This window comes from Carlito syrichta, unplaced genomic scaffold (genome assembly GCF_000164805.1).
Source record: "Carlito syrichta isolate Samal-C Ts95f unplaced genomic scaffold, Tarsius_syrichta-2.0.1 Scaffold306787, whole genome shotgun sequence".
In the NCBI taxonomy this organism is placed as follows: Eukaryota; Metazoa; Chordata; class Mammalia; order Primates; family Tarsiidae; genus Carlito; species Carlito syrichta.
In genome coordinates, this window is record NW_007250883.1 from 278,139 (window position 1) to 299,741 (window position 21,603).

Sequence of the window (21,603 nt, forward strand, 5' to 3'; positions counted from 1 at the left end):
CATCTCAGTTGAGGTTAGAATATCAAGAAGATAAGAAAGTCACATTTTCTCTGCTTTTAAGTTTCCGTGTGATTAGATTAGACCCACCTGGATAATCCAGGATCACCTCCCATTGAAAAATCTTTAATTTAAAAGCATCAACCAAGACCTTTTGGCCATGTAAGGTAACATATTTACATGTTCCAGGGATTAGGATGTGGCCATTTGGGGGGTGGAGGGCATTATTTTGCCTACCGCAAAGCTCTTAAAGCTAAGGTTTGTATTAGGGTAGAGATCTAATTACTTCTAAGAATCCCCCCAAATATAAGAGCAAATACTCCATCTCTGTTTTCTGTTCCTTGCCTTTCTTGTGTTAAAATAAGAACGTTAGATCTGTCACTGGCTAAAGGGTCTTGAAAGTCAACATTGTAGAAAGTACTGGATGAAGAGAATGGAAAAGCAGACAAAGCAATGTCATTAATGTAAGAGTATCATTCATCTTTTTTTTTTTAGTAAATAACACATTTATATGCTTCAAAGATTTTTAAGAAGGTATGTAGTAAAAAATGCCTTCACATCTGCTCTCCTAATAACACAGTTATTGGGTTCTTTATACATCTTTCCATGACTTATTTCTGCACATACAGCAAATATAAATGCATATTTCAATTTTTCACTTTTCATCACCCAAAAGAGAATATCTTATGTACAGTTCTACTACATATATTACAAAGAAAAAAAATATTTATAAGGAATTTATATGTCAGAATATAGAGTGTTTTTTGATCATTCCTCGTTGCATGGACATAGTTTTTGATTTCATAGGTATATTGTAAGTCTCATATCAGTGGTCATTTGGTGTCATTCCAACACCATTTTTAGAATAGTTGCCTCTGTACTGATTTGTAATGCTTCCTTCATGTTGAATTCCAATATGTATTTAGGTGTATTTCTGACCTACAGACTGTTTATTTGTTTTCTGTTCTCAGAGATTTAATTAATGAGACTTTAGGACATGATTTAATATCTGGTAGCCTAGCCGGGCTCAGTGGCTCAGCCTGTAATCCTGCGCCTTGGGAGACTGAGGTGAGTGGATTGCCTGAGCCTGCGGGTTCGAGACCCGCCTGGGCAGCGAGACCTCATCTCTACAATAAATCAAAAATTAGCTGGGCGTGGTAGCGCACGTCTGTAGTTCCAGCTACTTGGAAGGTTGAGGCGGAAGGATCACCGGAGCCCAGCAGATCGAGGATGCGGTGGCCAGGGGCAGCCACTGCACTCCAGTCTGGGCGACAGAGTGAGACTCCAACTCAAAAAAAAAAAAAAATCTGGTAGCCCTTGTCTTTTCTCGTTGCTCTTTTTTCAGACATTTCCTTTTTTTTCTTATTTGTTTATTTTCCCATATAAAGTTTAATACCAAATTAGGTTTTAAATATACCCATTGGCATTTCTTTTGGCATCTATAAAATTTATAAGTTAACATAGAGAGAATTTATGTTTATCATATTGTCTTCCATTCAAGGATATAGTATACTTTTCTACATACATAATTTCTTTTCACACTAGGTTTCTTAAACTATATATGTAGACTATTAATGAGAAGAGGCAAGGTGTTATTGGGTACTGTTGAGCGTTCATAGACAGTGTGGGAAAGTCAACCTAAAGGGGGAACTGCTAACTGGAAGCATAGGGTTTACTATACACATCATACTAATAAGAAAATATAAATTAAAAATTCTCTTATCCTCTGCCTAGGAAGGAAAAGTAAGTACTGGCGGATATATTTGAGAACAGTATTCCTTGGTTTGCCATGTTAGCATTCTTCCTTCTCCTCCTCCTCCTACTTCTTCTTCTCTTCTTTCTCCTCCCCCTACACACACACACACACACACACACACACACACACAGAAATATGCCTTTTCTGAGCCTAGAAGATGTGACACAAAGATTCTCTAAGTGCCCTTTTCTAAATAAACCTAAGTTGTGTGTGATGAGATATTTTTAAGACTTATTACCTCTAATAAATAAAAATATTTATATATGTATATAAATGTGCTTTAAAGACCTCCCCCCTTCTCTGTGTTGCCTGTTCTCTGTACCAGGCTAGCTCCCATTCTGTCTTTAGGTCTCAGTATCCCTGAGGCTTATTCAGGGATACTGATGAGTTTTTCCATAGCACCCTTCAAGTTCATCTTTCATGTTCTCCTTAGCAACAACCATTGTTTTGGGGGGATGCTTGTTAAAATAACAGTGAATGAAAAATGAATGATTCTAGGAGAGATGTTTCCTCTCTAACCATTGTTGCAAAGCTTAATGCCATTTTCATTTCTCAAAGTTACAAGCCCAAAAAAGACAAAAATACTTATTTCATTGCAATTGAGACAATTGCAAGGAAAGATTGAAAGACAAACATTTCAATGAATGATCACAGCCTTGAGTGAGCACCACTTCATTATTTGAATAATTTGACACTTGTATACTTCCCTTATCTAAAATTATCTAGCACTTAATTATTTATTAAGAAAACAGCATGTTGGCAGTTTCTCTTGCTCATGCCATTTCTGGCATGTTTTCCTTTCTTTCCTCTCTTCTTTCTCTAATAAACTTTTTTTTAACTTTAAAAAAAAGAAAATAGCATGTTAAGCAAAATACTATGTTAAGTAGTGTAGGATACAGAGAAAGCTAAGAGACACTTTGGGCTTCCTGTGCCTATTCTTCTAGTGAGGTAGATAATCTATGCATGAGACGGCATCACAGAAGTAAACAATAACGATAGAACTTAAATACTAGCCTACTGGTATAGCCAGAAAACACAATGGTGATGATAAGTGTTGACTGAGATAATAGGGGAAACTCTCTAAAGTAGGGAAATCTTGAGTAACCTTGTTAGATTAAAGAACAGAAGGCCAGACAGAAATGGAAGTTACCTGGACTATTTTTATTGACTGGGGGGCTTATATAAGAGATAATTCATCTACAGTTCAATCTACTTTTTATATTAACCAATGAATAAACAGAAATTTAATGCCAGAATGAATCCTATCTCAAGTGTCTCTTACTTCCTGTCTTTAGAAATACCAGAATGGATTTTACACAACTACATATTGATTCTGATGCTGTTGAGAGTGATTACAAAGTCCTGAAGAACTTAGAGGCCTACTTATTCCATATAATTATATAGAATAAGTATTTTTGAAGAGAAAAACATATAACAAACAATGTTTTTCTCTGCATATACATACATCACTTTTCACTTGTGTAAGCAAATAAATTATAATCTCAACTATAGTATTGTTTTGCAGCAATTTAATTTTTTTCCGAACATAGCTCTTATTCTATTATAATGCTTGAATGATTCACATGCAATGTTTCCAATCCACTTTTCCTGCCTTGTGAAACTTTTTAACAAAATGTTAGCATTTGCAGGCACCAGATGTTTTGACATAAGGAGAAGCAATATGTAAATTTTAATCCATGCTAGGAACAATAGCCTGCAGGCACCTTTTTCTTATTACATGAATCATATACTTAACCACAATGTGGTCGATCCTATCAAAATCATCCCCATCTTGAATGTTATACTCTTGTCTTATGGTTGCCAATTAATGAAACTGACGTATATTTAACATGATGGGTATTCATTACTTAACCAATAAGCCTTATTGTATTTTACCACTTTACCACCACATAGTTAGAACTCTGCAGGTGATAATAACTTCTTAGGTGGGTTTTAATCTTCCTTTTGGTGGTCAATAAAATCAGTACTTATATCTTAATGTATTGTAGTTTCAAATATCACTTATTTTACCAAAACTATTAAAACCTATTACAGCTTTCTTAATCTTTTCCATCTCTTTAATTCAATTCAGAATAAGGAGTATGATTGTGTGTATATGTGTTCCTAACAGAAGAGATTTGGAGACAGCTATAATGTTTCCTAGATGTATGTCTTAATAAAAATAACATTCTTATGTGTAGAGTCCTTTCTAATGTCAAGGGATTAAAAAACTGTTTTTTATAAGCTCCCACTTGGGCACACATACCCAAACACACCACAGGTGTACATACACAAACAATAAATAATTATAAAATCCATTCAGTCCTTAATTTTTTCAGTCTATATGCTGTTAAAAAAATCATCCTGACTTATTTTTATCTGTATTAGATTGGTTATCTCTTTCATACAAAAATCATTATATTAATTAGTATTTTTGGAATTGATAATGTTTTAAGAAAAATACTCATATTGTATTCCTTTTTTAAAAAAAGTGCTAAACCTACTTTTGAACACAGAATAACATACCTTAACTCACAGCAGTCGTATTTTATTATTTTTAAAGAGGATATGTAGGAATAAGATCCATAAACATGATATTAAATATTAGAAAGTCTTAACATAACTGAAATTCTTATTAAAATTTCATTATCAAAGGATAGATCTAGTCAATACCAATTAGTAGCCTTAAAATGTTTTACAAATTAAAGTACAGTATTCTATTTATCCTAGATTATCTGGGGACCATCTCGTATATTAAAAGGTTTTGCAGAGTTTCTTAGTAATTTCACTGCTACCATTATGCCTTTTAGCAATTTTGCAACATTCTGATAAATATTTTCCATAAATCAAAGCCATAAGAGCATGGAGAAGCAGATGGCAGGAGACCGTATTAAAGAATGTAACAATTATTTTCATTAATAGGAAAATATTAAATTATCATTTTAATCATGGACTATGGAGTCTGCAGTTGTCAATTGTGAAATCTAGTGACAGTTAAGTATACTTTCATATGATTAATCCTCATTCTCTATTTTCCAGTAGTCTATATACAAAGTCAGATCAAAAAACTATATTAAAACATTTAATAATTTTTTTCTTTTATTTAATATGTGCAAAGAAAACATTGGTACATTTTACAGTATTTGTGCAAAGATTCATGTATGCATTTAAGTTCACCAATGTTCTCAATTTTCTTAGAAAATAAGACACATTAGGTTGATATTAAAAATGAAAAATAGCAACAATTACAAATTCTACAGGCTTATTACATTAACAGTGTTTTCTTGATCTAATCAATGTTAGATTAAAATTATAATAATGTTATTTCAGCTATTCACATATATAAAATACTATTAAAGTCAAGGATTTCTAACTACGTTGTTATTATTAAGATTAAATAGCTGAATTAATTTTAGCTTTGTGTGCCATAAGCAACAGCTATGCTGTTGGAAAAGACTCTTGAATTTGGTTTGCCTTTAAACTTCAGTAGTCATGTTTTAAAGAACAATATAATATGTAACTTCCTGATAATATATAATTCTTTCAGTAAAATAGCATCTTTCATCAAAATAGCAATTTCCTCTTTTTGTATATTTTCTTTGTTATATATAACTGCCAGCTTAAATTTATTTCTGTGGAAAAAATTAAGGTGAAAATATAGAATTTTTGAAATAGAAAGGTAGTACAGGAATGGAAGAGGTAGTGTTGCAAACATAAAGGTCATTAATTTTATTCCTTAAGTTTGTTGGATAATGTAGGAAAAAGACAATTTACAGAGGATTCCATCAGTAGAAAACACAATAGAAATCATTTCATTATGTAGAAATACACGTATAAATCCCTTTACAACAAGATAAAAAGTTCCCTTTTCTGTACAAAGCAGTAGACAATATATTTCATCATTAAATTGGTTGTATCTTGAGGGATATTTATTTTATATCAAACAACTGGTTTCTGATATCTCCTATATACTCAAATTCTCTATAAACATCACAGGGAAAATATAGGGCAGACAATTTCAAGAGAAACTATTTTTCTCAATTTTTGAATCGTTTCTTCTTTTCAAATAAAAAATTATACAGATAATAAAATATTAGAATATCAATGAACAATGATTATAGAAGATTTGACTAACACATGAGATCAGCAACACTCCAAATGTGGTTAGTATTTATTAGAAAAATTGCTTTTATTTTTTATTTTAAAGATGTGAGGTACAATTCAGGGTTAGGTACATAAGTGGTCATCATACTAAAAAGGCCTCTGTATATGTAATGTACACTAACTGAAACTGACATACTTATCAACATGCTGGGCACTGGAGGGGCACAGTTCCATGTAGTACATATGAGCTGTGCCATTATCAATACTGAAGCAAAATTCAATTATTCATGTGCTTTTAAGAGATTTAGGCGGTTGGGATTGCGCTGACAACACAGAAAAATGATTAATTGATTCCAGTTTTCATTCACATATTAGATATCAGATGATCAGTAAATATCTAAAGTATTTTACAAGGTCAGAGACATCGTGAAAAACATTAGAACTCTTAGTTATGCCATTTGTTTATTTAAATGTTTACATTCTACAATATCAGAACAGGAAAAGTATTTTTGTGATATGTTGAAGTAAAAGAAAATTCCTGAATGACCCAGTCTTTCAAAACAAAAGAAAAATCTATTCTTTTTTAAGTTGTGAACTCTAACTTCTCCCTTGACATATGGTAAATGAGCACACCAAATCAAGACATTCCTCGTGTCTACTTTTTTTTTTAAGTGAGAGCTATTAAATATTTGATTTACAGTCATATGGGTGGAAAAAATGAGTTGAAAAAGAAAAAGTTATTTCTCAGTGTCCCTAGCTTATCTGGTTATTTATTATTTACAGCTTTAAAAAAAACTATATAAAAATAGTTAAGGTCTCTGATAAATCTATAAACTGAGAAAATATGACCTGTACATATATTCTTAAGTTGATACAGGAACATTCAAGAAGAAAAAAGCCCTAAAAGAAAAAAATTATGAAGAGCTACATCTACTCACAGGGGGTCCTCATTATTTTAAGATAATTTGAAGTTGGAAAGCTTGTTCAATATGAATTCATCAAAAGACAGACATTTTATAATACAGGAAAAAATTAGATGGGGCATCATCTTGAAAAGAATAACTAAAGATAATAAAATTATTTTATCTTATTTTAAAGAAAGTTTTATTCAATGAAACCATGTATTAATTATTTGAAAGAACAAGGCTTAGGAGAGTTTTTTTATTGTGTATTAATAGTCCCATGACTATTGTTGCCTTTTGTGAAAAAAAATTGTTTGATAAACAATATGACTAGTTTACTGTTATGTCTCATTTCTGCAAAATATTCTAGATTTTCATCAGTTTTTCTAAGAGTCTTTCTTGATTCTTGGACACATCAAATAATTTGTTTTTAAATTTACATTATTTTTACTTTGAAATTTATTTGCATCATTTCAAAATGTTATGGTTGCATGTTCACAACATTCAGTAGCTTTAGAAAAATTGACTCATAACTCTAATACACAGGTGGCATAATTTATTAAGAAGGAGATGCTTGAAAGACAACTGCTTTATAAAAGAACAACTTTCTTAGTGAATAATCTAATTTTTGGTACACTTTTACTTTCCTCTGCAACCTCATTATTATTAGGATTGAGATAACGATAGATTAGTAAGGTTCCCCCCACATCATTATGTGTCTTTAACTGCAGGCGCATCTTGATAGACACATATGCAGCTAAGGAGTTTTTTATTAAAGTCACAGACCTGATGCACAAATTTTTCACCTGAGATGCAAGGAGATATTCAAGAGGCCCCTAAGTACTGTGGATGCATACAAATTTTTGTCCATATACACAGATTAGCACTTTTCTAGGAAGCAGGTCTATAATATTCACTAGATTCCTCGGGGATCTATTCCTTTAAAAAGTTAAGAACTACGGTCTAATTAATTTTTAATCAACTTCAGTTGACTGGGACACAGCACAACTCTTTACTCTCCTTAAAAATTCATTACCCATTTTACAATGCCCTGACATGTCATAATCTGAATGTACCTTCGCCAGATATTTTGTGTCTAGGCTCTGCCATCCTATGCCAAGTTGTTATGTCAAGCAAGATTATAAGAATAGATTTCAGGGCCAAGAGGTAGTACTTTAGCAGAATGGAAAATGGTGACAGAGTAATGATGTCATCTGTGCAAATCTTCTCCGATATGAAGAAATGAGAATAGTGGATAAAATGAGAACAGAAATCAACCTCTATCTAGAAAGGTGTGTTTTCCATGAGCCACAAAATATATTCCCTCTCTGTAATTTGTAATGTTAAAACAAATTATCAATGCAGATAGTAACATGGAATTTTGTCATAAAGTTAACAGTATAAAATGTTCTCTGAAAAACTATTCAGAAAGCAATGAATGAGCTTTGACTCAGAAAAGAAAATTTAAAATTATTGAGAAAGTGTATTAAGAAAGTGTTTCACATGGCACATTCCAGATTAATTTATGTATTTGGCTTTAATGATTATTTTTTGAAATTAGTGATCATTTTTCCATATCAAACAATTAGAATTATTTTAATTATCCAAAGTTTGAATTAATGATGTAAGCTAATCCTGAGATACTCATTATACCATAAGGATTTACTATTTCTCCACTTTCAACAGCATTAGTGTCTAAAAATTTGTGATGACATATTTTCTATATAAGAAATTCCTAAAGATCATTTTTAAAGTTTATCCTAAAGCTTAATATTTATGAAAGATTACATCTCATTCAAGTTGGTAATATATATTTTACCTTTTATGCCTCTCCTTCCTACTAATAATCTTTGTTTCTACTATATCATTTCACTTTTGTTTTTAAGGACCTCCAAATCTATTGTAAATATTATTTTTTAGGACTCCCCAACAGTCATCTTCTAGAGTGCCCAGATCTTTCTAGTGATTGTCTCATGAAGATACTTCCTCAAAATATTCTCACTTTTATCATTTAGTTAATATTTCTTATTTATACATCCTCCCTTATTTATACATCCTCCCTGAATTTATACCTTTAAAAGAGAGATTGTATTCCACTGTTTCCATATACTGTGTGTGTGTGTTTTGTTTTCTTTTTTTTTTTTCCCTGTGGAGATGAGCTGTCAATATGTTGCCCAGGATGGTCTTGAACTCCTGGGCTCAAGCAATCCTCTCACCTCAGTTGCCCAAAGTGCTGGGTTTAGAGGCGTGAGTCACTGTGTCTGGTTTTGTCATTCATTTTTATTTTCTCTGCCCTTCTGTATTTACAGCCTATTCTTAGACTTTATGTCTTCTGTCTTTTGTCATTGTTTCTCTTGCAGTCTTGTTAACTTAGAGGAGTAAGCCCATATCTTGTTCATTTGTTCTACATTTTTACAGGACTCACTGAAGTTCTGAGTATCCCTTTATAAATATGAATTGATCGAATAATCACCCAAGGAGGTCCAGCACAGAGCGGCATGTTTGGTGACTTAATTCCCAAACCTAAAACAAGCTCAAAAGATAAAAATCTTAGTGAAGTGTCATAGATACAAATGTTTGTAATAAATGCTAACAAAGCAACCAAAATCCTAAGGTACCCTAAGTACTTATGGAAACAGAACTGTATTCTCCACTCAGAACTGAATAAAATAAGAAATAGTTTCCGTTTTACTAATTATTTTGTCAGTTGGCAACCCACTTTTTAATATTTTATCAATTTGAAACAAAACTGCATCAACAACTCAAACTATATCCAATATTGGATGTGATAATAAACTTTAAATACTTAACAAATTGTCTTAGCAGAAGGAATTTTTAATATTTTATTTACTGAAACAGATTATCTGATACCTTTTCTTGATGAAGACAAGAGAACTTGGAATGTGATGCTGATGCTGATTAGATAATCAGAAGAATAAGGAAAAAGAAAGAGCATATACCATGTGTGATGCATGTGCTTTATGTTTGTGTGAAGGGATAAAATTCTAGTCCATATTCCTGAGGAAAATAGTCAGTGTGTTTCCTTTTGTGAACAAAGCATGGAGATGTAAATATGCAAAAATGTTTTTAGAATCAGTGTAATTGAACTAATTGAGTTAGGATCTAATTTTAGTAACCAAAGTTTTTATAAATTTTCTGGATTTCGTTATGGAAAATTCTCATGTTTACTGTAGATTCACTTTTCAATTACAAGTAACAGATTATTTCACAGTGATTTCCCCTATAAGCCTTGAACTTTGGACAACACATCCTCTAGACAATGGAGAGAGACAATAACCACAAGATAGGCTGATTTTGATTTCTGAAAACCGATGTTGTAAGAGTTGAAGAGAAGATGGACATGAATGACTAAGAGAAAGTTTATATATTTCATCCGGTTTACAGTCATGAGTTTCAATGGTACATCACCAAGAAATGTTTTTAAAATATCAGTAATGATTTCTTATGCTGTACCTCTTTCCAGGAAGACAAAATTTAAGATTTGTACTCTGTAGTCAGAGTTAAATATCTTTTCTGGCCCTCAAGAATTCTTTAACACCACATTTCTTTCTTTCTGCAAATTCTTCCGTTGCTTCTAATCAATCAATTTTTCATAATCAACAAATACCTTTCGGAAATATTGAGCCAAAGCAAAATATGAAACACAGAGCACAACTGCATAGCACCAGCAAAGAACTGCTTCCCAGTTGATGAATTGAGCCTGTTCATTTCTTATAACTCATCACCATCATCTGAACTAAAGCTACTTCTCCTACTGCTCTCTTTGGAAACTGCAGGGGAAGTGGCAGATAGCAGAGGATCTGTTCCAAACGGAGATATTGTGTCATCCAATAGCATGTCATCCAATCTTTGTTCCTCTTTCAATGCAGCACTAAATGACAAATCTGTGAAGTGTGACAAAGGATCAGAGAAGGCCATAGCTTGATCACAGAGCTCAGGGCTTGGCCCTTGAGACAGAGTCAGTTGTTGGCAATAGTCTACTGAATTCTGCTCAGGATGGCTGTGTTGTTTAGTGATGTGAGCACCTAAATCAATTGTGCCAAGCGAAGCCAGGGTTGGCAGACCATGAGCACGAGCCTGAATTTCTAGTTCCTGCAATTTCAAACAAGAATTATTAAATAATGTCTCTGAAAGTGAATTGGTTGCTAAAGAATAAACCAGAAATAGAAACAAACTATTAAATATAAGCATTTTAAAGTGAAGAGTAATATAAATTATAAATTAAAATAAAGGAATTGGTGCATTCCTAGTGCCAGAAAAATAACCCTGAGAAAATTAATCAGATTGTTTTTTTTTTTAATTTTCACCTCATTGTTCTATAAAGGGATTTATGACATATGATAGTCCATAGTGGCTCAGACTACAACACAGCCATGTGTGATAGAAAATCTTCCACTTAATTTTTCTCATTCATTTTTTACCGTAATTAAGGACCATTTCATGGAGAGAGAGTAAATGCTTTACCTGGCTATAAGCATGTTCATATAAAAAAAAACTTGAGAGTTATACAAGGCTATATTTTTATATTTTGTTATACGAACAAATGAGAAGTGACTTAATATAAACCAGAACAATAAGCCTTGAGGCAATTAAACCCATAGCAATGTTAGTAGAAAAATAATAGGGGGAGTGGAGAATTTAGTGTTCAATAATCTAGAGACATAAATATTCTACTTAGTATTATTTTTGATGGTGATAATAATGTGTGTATTTATGAAATGAGTTATATTTCCTGCATTTTGTGATTAGTTGTATACACACGCACACACACACACACACATGTGTTTATGTGTACATTTTTAAGTCACCTTGATCCTGGGTTTCTAATCAAAGCCTAATTAAAACAATCCAATTCATGGACATCTAAAAGGCAATAAAATTAAGAAAAAAACATTGTTAATAAGAAAAAAATGAGATCGATGAATAAAACTGATGATGGGTAAGTCACATGTAAGCTATGTGGCTCATGGCAACATTCTTATAAAAACCTGAATCCGGAGGAGAAGTCGCCTGTTAGCCTGCTCTAATTTCTTCTGTCTGTGTTCTAATTCTCGGGCTCTCTGTTGTTCTTTTTGTAGCCACTTGATGTACTCCACTGATGCTTTTAGAATGGTTCCTTTGTTCCAGCGCATATCACTGTAGAACGGAGAGATAACCTTTTCACAATTGTGCATGTCAGCAGAATTCATAAGAACTTACAAAATCTTTTACATTAATATGAAATAATGATTTACATGACTATTATTCACTCTTAGATATTATTGCTTCTGAATAGAAATTTTAATAGAATAGTTAAGAAGCCCTTATATAGTAAAATTAATCCCAGAATGAAAATAAGTGTCAAAAGAAAGTAATAAAGTGACTTTTTGTGGGAGAGCTAAATGCAATATCATGATTCTACCATTACAGTTTTTATATTTTTAGTGAAAATTGCTTTTATTATTAACTCCAAGATTAAAATCTATGTGCAGTATTTCTGCATTAATGAACTAGAAAATGTACATTACCGAGGACTTAAGCCTAAATTTTTTAAGATCATTTCAAATGTACCAATCTTTTAACCTACTTTCTAATAAGGTTGCTTTTATGTTTCTAAGAAAAAAAAAATAAAGACCCTCCTGAATGGTGATCCTGAGTGACTATGAAACAAATCAGACTTTGGCAATATTACTTTATGCAATAAAGCAAACTTCCTAAAACTATTAAGTAAATTTTTCTAATCAAACAACAATACTTTTTACAAAGCTTGACATGGATAGCTTTGAAAAAAAAATACATTTAAGATAAGTAAATACAATTAAACATTAGCAGATAACTTCTAAGGCTACAGCACAGAAAGAAATGTTTTATTAAAATTTATTTATAAGACAGGATGAATTACAGACATAAAATTGTGGAACAGACTAGTGATTTTAATAACTGAAAACATACATCAATGAATGTAAGACTGTATGAGAATTGATAGTATGTGTGGAGAATTAGGCCAAACTAATTGCTAAATGTTAGCATTGTTGGAAAACCTTGATGAATTTTCAATTTAAAGACGTAAGATTTTTTTTTAAATATAACTTAAAGTAAGCAGATAGAAAAACATTAGATTTTCCTACATATACTTTTGGCTTGTGATCTTATAAAATATATGAACTTTATATATATATGTAAATATATATGTTAAGGGTCACAGATATAGCTCATGAAAAATCTGATTTGCATGTGTTTCATTGGCAGTTGAGGTTGTGTGACAGTGCCATTAGCAGTAACAAATTAAAGAAAGATACATTTGTCTACCTGCAAGTGAAAAGGCTTACAAGGGCCTGGACCAGAGTTGTCTTCTACTGAAATGTAGCAAACAGTTGTTAATATCTTTCTCAAGTTTTAAAATGCTTTGTAGTTATCGCAAACTGTAATGACTGTTGATATAATTCCATTCACAGTGTAAGGGAGATGGGTAGGAAGGTGGTGGTGGGAAGGGTAGGGAAAGACAAGCTATCTTTGTTGTTAAAACAAGAAATTATCTACAGCTGAATCGTGTAGTGGACTCCAAACTAAAACTCCGAACAGTAGCAGGAGTCTTATGTACCCTTCATTTTGCTTCATTTCTTCTAATGGAAAGAAAAATTTGAAGGAATATATAAGAAGAATAATTCTAGTCAATTTCAAATTTAAAAGTACAGTTTATTTAGATCAAAAATAAATCTTCAAAATGGTGGCAGAGAACACACAATGGTTCTTCTTTCAGTTTGTACTTGATCTTATTTCCAATAAGTTTTTTAAAAGTTCATTCTATTTTAAAGCTGTCTTAATGTATGAGGTTCCTTCTTAAAATATTTTGCTTTTATATTTATGCAAGATATTTTACCTCTGTTCCAAAATAATTTCCAGGAATTAGGCATTAAAATATTGTAAATGATGGTACCCTGCAAATATAGACAATAATAAATTCATGACTAAAGAATGAATTTTGATATTGGCCTTTCATTTTAGTCAAGACAATTTCTTTTGAAGATCTTAAAATGTTTGGACCTTGAACGCATTTAGGGCCAGGGCAAATTATTCCAATGTAAAATTGGGGTAGGAGTGCTGTCAGGCAAAACTACGGAAAATATGCAATCTGTTCTTATCGTAGGTGTGCACATCCACCTAAAGCATTACATATATATATATATACATATATATGTGTGTGTGTGTATATATATATATATACACATATATATGAAGAAAACAGCATGACAGGTCTGATTTTTCTTGCAGGGATCAACATTTTGTGACTCCTGATTTAGAAAGTTTTTTAAGATTTTATTTATTACCTCAAGTACCCTTCCTACATAAAATCAGGAGGAAGTTAGGAGAGAAAAAATCAATTTAGTCAAAAAATTATAAAGTGTTTTGTAAATTTGAGAAGTGGGAAAACAAGAGTACTTTGATATCACCAACAAACTAAGTCATGCTCTAACAATATTTTTAAATTTCTACTAATGTGATTTTTGCAAGTATGGCTCACAAAAACACATATGGACAAAAGTACCTCCAACCATGCTAAAGTAGACTACTATCACTTGTTGTAGAAGCTCTTCATTTTTTGCATTTGCTTGTTTTATTTTGTTTTTATTTTTATCAATGGTCAAGAGATTGTCACTGCCTGGTAATTTGTTTATGCAATTTTCTCAACCTACACTTCTTAATTATAGCTGTTCTCTATATCATTTTTCCTTTTCTACTCACCATTTTGACCTGCAAAAAATCAAAATTTCTGAATGTTTTGATACATAAAAACGGAAACTTCAGAGAAGTCTAAGTATCTTCAGGTATTTGTCTTGATTTCCGAAGTCAACCACAAAATATACTCCAATTATGAGTTGGAAAGGTCCCCAGAGGTCAACGACGCCACAATTCCTGCTTTTGCTTAATAGTATATAGTACTCAGAAGATAAACTCACATTCTTCTTACTCAATTTAGTGCTCTTTCTGCAAACCCGTGCCTTTCTTACCTTTTCAAATGCATCTATCATAAGAAATGCTTTATGTAATGACTCAGTACATTTTTAGCACATAAAGCTGAATCAAAGATTCACAAGGCATTATTATCCTTCTTAGAGTCGAATAGTCTATAATATTCACTGATATTTTCAATGTACTTTTCCTTTTTAAAAAAATGCTGGATTGGTTCCATTTCAGTTCAGGACCCATTAATAAAAATGGCACATAATATGAAATATCCTATACTAGATATTTGTGTATTCTGATGTATTTTCTTGTTTGTTTTAAAAACACTATTTTTTTCCTTTTAGCAGTTGTAGTCACCTACTCAAGAAATGCTTATAAAATGTGTTAAACTCAAACTGAAACCTTGTTTGATTTTTTTCAGATCCACATTTTGTTAATTTCACTACTTCACCATAACGTGACAATGGCATCTCTTTGTTCATTTTTCTCACCTGTAAAGTGAAACTTGCTTCCTCTGTGTTATCCCGACACTCTCCCTAGCATTCTTGTTTTCTATAACTTTTAGATTACCCACAGTAATGTGTGAAAATTCAACAAATAAATCAAAAATAATTTCTCAAAGTAGATAACTAGTTCTTAAGTTCATGGATCCAGACCCCCTTTCTCAGGGGTTTTAGGAAGTTGCACTCCAGATTCAATCATGAGACTCTCACTGATAAATCCTAAAGAGGGACACTAGAATAACAGGTGAGGCCACAGCTAGCTAAGATCTGAAACGTATTGATGCAGAACTGGTATTGAGATGTCTGGGATGCCAAATGTTCAGAATACTATTTGTGATGTTGACTGGTATTCTTTCAGGAAAGTGTCTTCTCTGTCTGGGTTATGTGGAAAGATCCAGGTATAGACATATTCAAAACATCAAATTAATGTATTTTCAGTTATATCCCAAGTAAATGTTATTTGCTTACATATGACATAATGGAATAAAAAAAATAACCTTCCTTCCTGAGATTCATAAGAAAGAGAAAGACACTTAATGCTTATTTACACCAGAGTTAGAAAAACTCTAGTCCATAGCTTGTTCTTGTCAATAAAGTTTCATTGGATGCAGTCAGGTTCAATCATTTACATATTGTCTGTGACTGCTTTCATGCTGTAATGCCTGAGTTAAATAATTGTGACAAAGATTGCATGGTTCACAAAGCTTGAAATATTTACTATATAGCCCTTTACAAGAAAAATTTTTCATCCTCTGTTCTAGACAATCAATTACCTAAAGAAAAAGGTCTTTAGATAATCAAATCTTTTATAAAAATGTAGAGTAATACTCATCTCTCATACAAACTTAATAATTTGCAACGTATTCTACTACACCTTATTTGATTTTATTTTTATAAACACCCAATCATATGCAGAGACCTTAAAAAATTAAAAGAGTTTTAGATGGAGCCTAGATTAGACTAAGCTCTTCAGACTCTCTAGCCTGTGCTGTCTCTGGCATTCTCTTCTAGATGCCTTCACTCTCTATTAGTATGTATCTAATAGTATGCACATAATGTTACTACAGTCTCTGTATCACATATTGTTGAATGGCCCAAGTGAACTAGCAAATTTGGATTTAGGGAAAAAGTGCTTTTAAATCTCACAAATATCACTTTAGAAACACAATCATTTCAGAATAATAGATAGTTTCTAGCATTTGGAGAGTGCCTGTTCTCAGTTTTGAATGAAATATTTCAAATCATTATCAATGCTTCAGATTTCATGTTTTTCCTTTTTTTCTCTTTTTTTGGAGAAAGATTCAACATTGTAAATTGATACCTCGATTAATTATTTCTTGATGTTTACAACCTCAAACAATGTATTTGCCTAACATTGTATTCATGTGACACAAAACTTGGTAAGCCGCAATCAACATGCTTTTACAATTCCATTTCTAACTTATATGCCTCCAGAATTTGGGGACCTTGGAAAATCTGGCAATTCTATTTTTATGTACATTCAAATCTTAAATTGGAAGAATTGCTGTACCCACAAATTGAAAGTATACCAGTCAGTCATAAATAGCATTTGACGTTATCACTAAATTTGTCGATGTAGTCATCATACAGAAAGATGCCTGAAGAGAAATAACTTACTTATTTCTTATAGTCCAAAAGAATAACTCTTAGTCACAGCCTTGACGCTTACTAACAATTAACCTGGAGAAAATAATTTAAAATGAGCCCAGCAGCAGCCTCATCTTTGCTGTAAGCTGCTTAGTTTCATAGTCATTGGTTTTCTCCTCCCCTCTTCCCTCCCACCTACTTTTGGGGGTATTGAAACCATAACATTATTATAGAAATGATTGTTAAACTCACGGATCATTAGACTTTGGAATAAGAGTGCCAAGCTCCTTGATTCGGTAATTAATATTATACCTTCTTCTTCTTTCAACTATTAAAGAAGAAATATTATTAATTATTCTCATTAAAGCACAGTTCACTTTTAGTCAGCTGTAAACTTTCTTAATAATCTATTAAAAAACAATAGGCAAAAATATTTCCATTTAGTCCCAAGATAATACTTCTCAAAAATAAAATAAAAAAATCAAATGTATCTATTCAAAAAGTTACAATATTAGAATTGTAAATATACAATTTACAATGTTTTGAAAACATTTTGTCACAAAAGCAATATTTTAAAAATTATTTTAAATACTATATATTTACTCATACTAAAATGTACTTATGTATATATAAGGTGTATCTATATATACATGCACACACATATGTGTGTGTGTGTGTGTATACACCTTATATATACATATGTACATTTTAATATGAGTAAATATATGGCATTTAAAATAATATATGTGTGTGTATACACACATACACACACACACACACACACACACACACACACACACACGCTGTTTGATTGTTAGGTCATTTCCCAGTCCTTTAGAGTTGTAATCTTTCAAGGTCATGCCCCATTCTTTACTATTCTCATATGCTCTCCTCAAAGTCTAACATAATGTTTAGCACATAGTAGGTGCATGTGTTCAACTAGACTATGACCTTCTTGTGGGTAGGGTCCTATCTTACTTATTTTTGTATCACCAGAGGACTTGGCATACAGAAGGTGCTGAATAAATGGATATAGCTTAGGCTATAAATGTATTTTTCTAATTTAATTTTCAATAACATATAGAGCAGTGGTTTTCAAACTTTGGTGTATCTCAGACACACCTAAAGGGATTCTTCAAATAGGTTTGTACCACACTTAGAGAATCTGTTTGTACCACACTTAGAGAATCTGATTTTATAAGTTAGAGAGGAGAGAAAAGGACAGTCAAAATATGCATTTCTAACAAGTTCCCAGGTGATGCTGATGCTTTTTTTGTAGGGTCAACACTTTGAGAACTATTGATATAGGCCTTTATTCAAAGATTGTTCTTTTTTCTGTTTTTATTTCCATGCATTAATTGCCTATAGCAATTTGTGCATGTAGTAAATATTCATTAAACATCAGAAATATATATGTTGAATTTCTTACATTAACTCTTCTCTATAGAGAAGTCTTCTACTCTACATTCTTAATATCAAGAGCAATTACATACACTAATACATAATATTTTTAATAGCTAACATGTTTAAGACTTTCAGACAAATAAAGGTAGAAAAAGGCTATAAAGAAAAACATATTTCAACAATACTGAAAAATACTTAAACAGTTCAAATATTTGTAACAGTGCTAGTTATTTGTAAAGGAGTCAATTATTTCTTGCCATATGTGGTTCTACTGTGTGCAAAGTACTGGACATATTCACTCAATCCTGTTCTTGAATCCAGACAAGTTCCTTACCTTGATCCATACTTAAAAGACCCACTCTTGCCTTCTCTGGTTAATCTCGTCCCACTGAGCAAGACAACCAAAGAGCCAAGAAACTCCTTCTAAGCTATACTCTGGGAAATTTGCCTAAGCAATTTCTTCCCTGATGCCCTAAGCCTACTTCCAGAGCCTGTGCAGACCACGTCTCAATGCCCATCCTCCTGAAGGGGATATATAACACCAGTGCATTCACCATAGGCCCAAGATGTCACCAAAGACCAGTTGTTTGCAATGCTGTGTATGGAGTCTGAATGTACAGGATGAGGTGTTCACACTCATGTTTAAGGCCACTTACAGTACAGAATGAAATAGAAGGTGGACTGCAAGCTGAGAGCTGGCACTGCTCTGACCTGACATTTTAATGCTAAATTCCAACAAGCTGAGAACTCTAAATCCACTCCTGGCCTTCCAGTCTTTAGGAAGGATGTAGCATACTTAGTTTTACATATTTAGATATCTGGTAAGTGGGACTTCCATTGTAATTTTGCCATGACCCTCACAAGTTTTAAGGGTTGTTCTTGATTCATTATATTTAAAAATTTTGATATTATTTTTTAGCATTGACTTCTCCCCAAAACAAGATGATGTAGCAAGATAATCCGGATTAGAAAACACTTTGATAATGGGCACACAGGACACCTATATTACTCTACATTTATGTCCTGATGTATATGCTGCAGACACAGAGGAAAAAAGGTAGGAGCAAGGTCAGTAACTGTTAAAAAGCTTTTTGGGAGAGAAGTCCATAGCTCATTTATGTTCTAATTCCTTCTATCAACCATTAGCTTTCCCCACTCATATGCTACTTGTCTAATAATCTGGATCAAAGTTATCAGCTTTGCCACTAAGGGCTATGGGAATCAGATCATTTCCCTAAGGACTGTAATAACCACGTGCCAGCTCTTACCTCACAGTCACACACTCAGCAAACTGACTTATCACTGTGACACAGACAGGTGCTTTATAAACAGATGCAAGCTTCACAGGTACGTGTAGAATCAACTTCAGCTAGTCACATGCACATTGCCGGTTAGTTTTAGGGGTTAATTTTTTTTTTTTTTTCATTTTACTCTTTCCTCAGTTTTGGATTTGGCTCCTGGAACAAAAAAGCTTCACACTCCATTAGTCAAGCTCACTTGAGACAGTTAAGCACTTAAGACACGACCAAGCACCCTACAGTTCAGTCTCGCTGCTAATCTATTTCTTTTGTCTGCATTTCTCCATCTCATATGACCCATTATCATAGTCAAATTGACCTTTGGGAAGGCATGAGAGATCTTTTTTTCCCCAGAGGTGAAATTCAGCACAACATAAGCAATGCCTTTTAGATAACATATCATTCAGAAGAGAGGAACAGATTGACACAGAAAAATGAGAATCTGGAGTTATGCTTCTTACTATTTAAATGGTATACACTTCCTAAAGTCACTTTTATCTCTTTAAACCTTTGAGTCAATGAGTCACAAGGGAGTTCAAATGGAACCAAATGCACTCATCTCAGTTACAGTCTGCTTCCTTGAGTGTGAATGATCAAGGAGAGAATTTGGGATGATTCACTTTGTGAAAATGCATAGCTTTTCTGAAAGTTCACCTTGTTTAGATTTCCCAAAATAGCTCAAGTGGTGAGCATGTACAATTAATTTTGATCATCTTATCTCCAAATGCTTATAGAGTGATAACAAAAGACCATACACTTTAACCTCCATGCATTTCCTCTTGCACTAACAATTTTATGTGAAGAAAAATATATACTCACTGAGGTTGTGGTTATCCTTTTTTTGTCTCTCTTTTGTCAAAGCTCTAGTGTCAGTCTCTGATCAAAAGAAAAATAAGTGAAATAGAGCTTAGTTCTACCTTAAAACCCCTCCAGGCAATATAATTCAGAACTACTACGTAAAAATACAACATTACTTGCTTCAAAATGGTACAATAATATTTTTATGTAAATATTTGAAAATTTGGAACAGTGAGAGATACCTCAGTAAAAGATAACGGCAAAACTTTAGGCTCTGGGATAATAAAACCTAGATTTTTATTTTGTTCCTCTGTTTAGTGGCCTTGTGATCTATTACCAAACTTCTCTGTGTTTCAGGTTTTTCATCTCTAAAATAAATATAATACTTACTCTATCATCACCGTAATAAATAAAATAGTACAGTCTACAGAAAATATTAAACTGTTCAATCATGATATTATTATTTTCAGAATTTTGAGATTTGGAAATAAATTATTCCGACCTAATTTTTTAAAATTATGATTTCTACATCCCAAGAGTTGGAACATACTACATTTCTTGAATATTCATATGAAGTAACTCCACACTCTTTTTCAGTAAATGAAACTCCCCTCTATGTGCTACACGGCTGTGTTTGTGGTCATCAGCCTCCTCGATGGCCCACGATGACTCTCACCTTGGAGTATTTCCACCTTATAGTTCCCTCCCACATTGAATAAGGTTGGCCAGTGAAGCCAACAGCATGTTGTGGAAATGACTGGTGTGACTTCCAAGGCTAGATTAAAAAAGACATTTTCAACTTCCTCTTTGAGGTTTCTTTGACCACCTGCTGTCATGTCATGAGGACACTCAAGCAATCCTATAAGAAGTCCATGCAATTGAGAACCAAGATCTCTTGCCAACACACAGCACAATCTTGCAAGATCTTGAGTAAACCACCTTGGGAATGCATCCTCCAGCCTCATTGAATTTCAGATGTCTGTATCTCTGGTTGATGTCTTGACTACAACCTCATAAGATACTCTGGGTGGGAACCAATTGGCTAAGCCACTTCTGGATTCCTGACTCTCAGAGATTGAATGAGATAATGTTTATTACTTCAAACTGGTAAGTTTTGGGAGGGTAATTTTTTATTATACAGCAATAAATAATTAATACATCACCGTTAGAATTATTATAGTTATTATAGTTAAAAATAGATCATAAAACAATATATTTTATTTAAGTGTATTTATTTAAAACTATATTCATTAATTTTAGTCCGAACT

At 32.6% G+C, this 21,603-nt stretch overlaps 1 protein-coding gene across 3 annotated transcripts in view; it reads right to left on the reverse strand.

Moving 5' to 3' along the window:
- Positions 1 to 9,925: 9,925 nt before the first annotated feature.
- The window catches only part of TFEC (transcription factor EC), a 160,870-nt gene continuing 149,192 nt past the window's right edge, over positions 9,926 to 21,603 (reverse strand). For 2 of the 3 annotated variants that reach the window (XM_008063383.1, XM_008063385.1), the window contains 4 exons: positions 20,357 to 20,413; positions 17,088 to 17,163; positions 11,769 to 11,916; positions 10,202 to 10,872 (listed from right to left, as the gene is read on the reverse strand). In XM_008063383.1, the coding sequence (XP_008061574.1) occupies positions 10,492 to 10,872; positions 11,769 to 11,916; positions 17,088 to 17,163; positions 20,357 to 20,413 (662 nt within the window). In that variant the 3' untranslated portion in view covers positions 10,202 to 10,491. Of the gene's footprint in view, positions 10,873 to 11,768; positions 11,917 to 17,087; positions 17,164 to 20,356; positions 20,414 to 21,603 lie in introns of all 3 variants that reach the window. The other variant, XM_008063384.1, reaches the window with a different exon arrangement.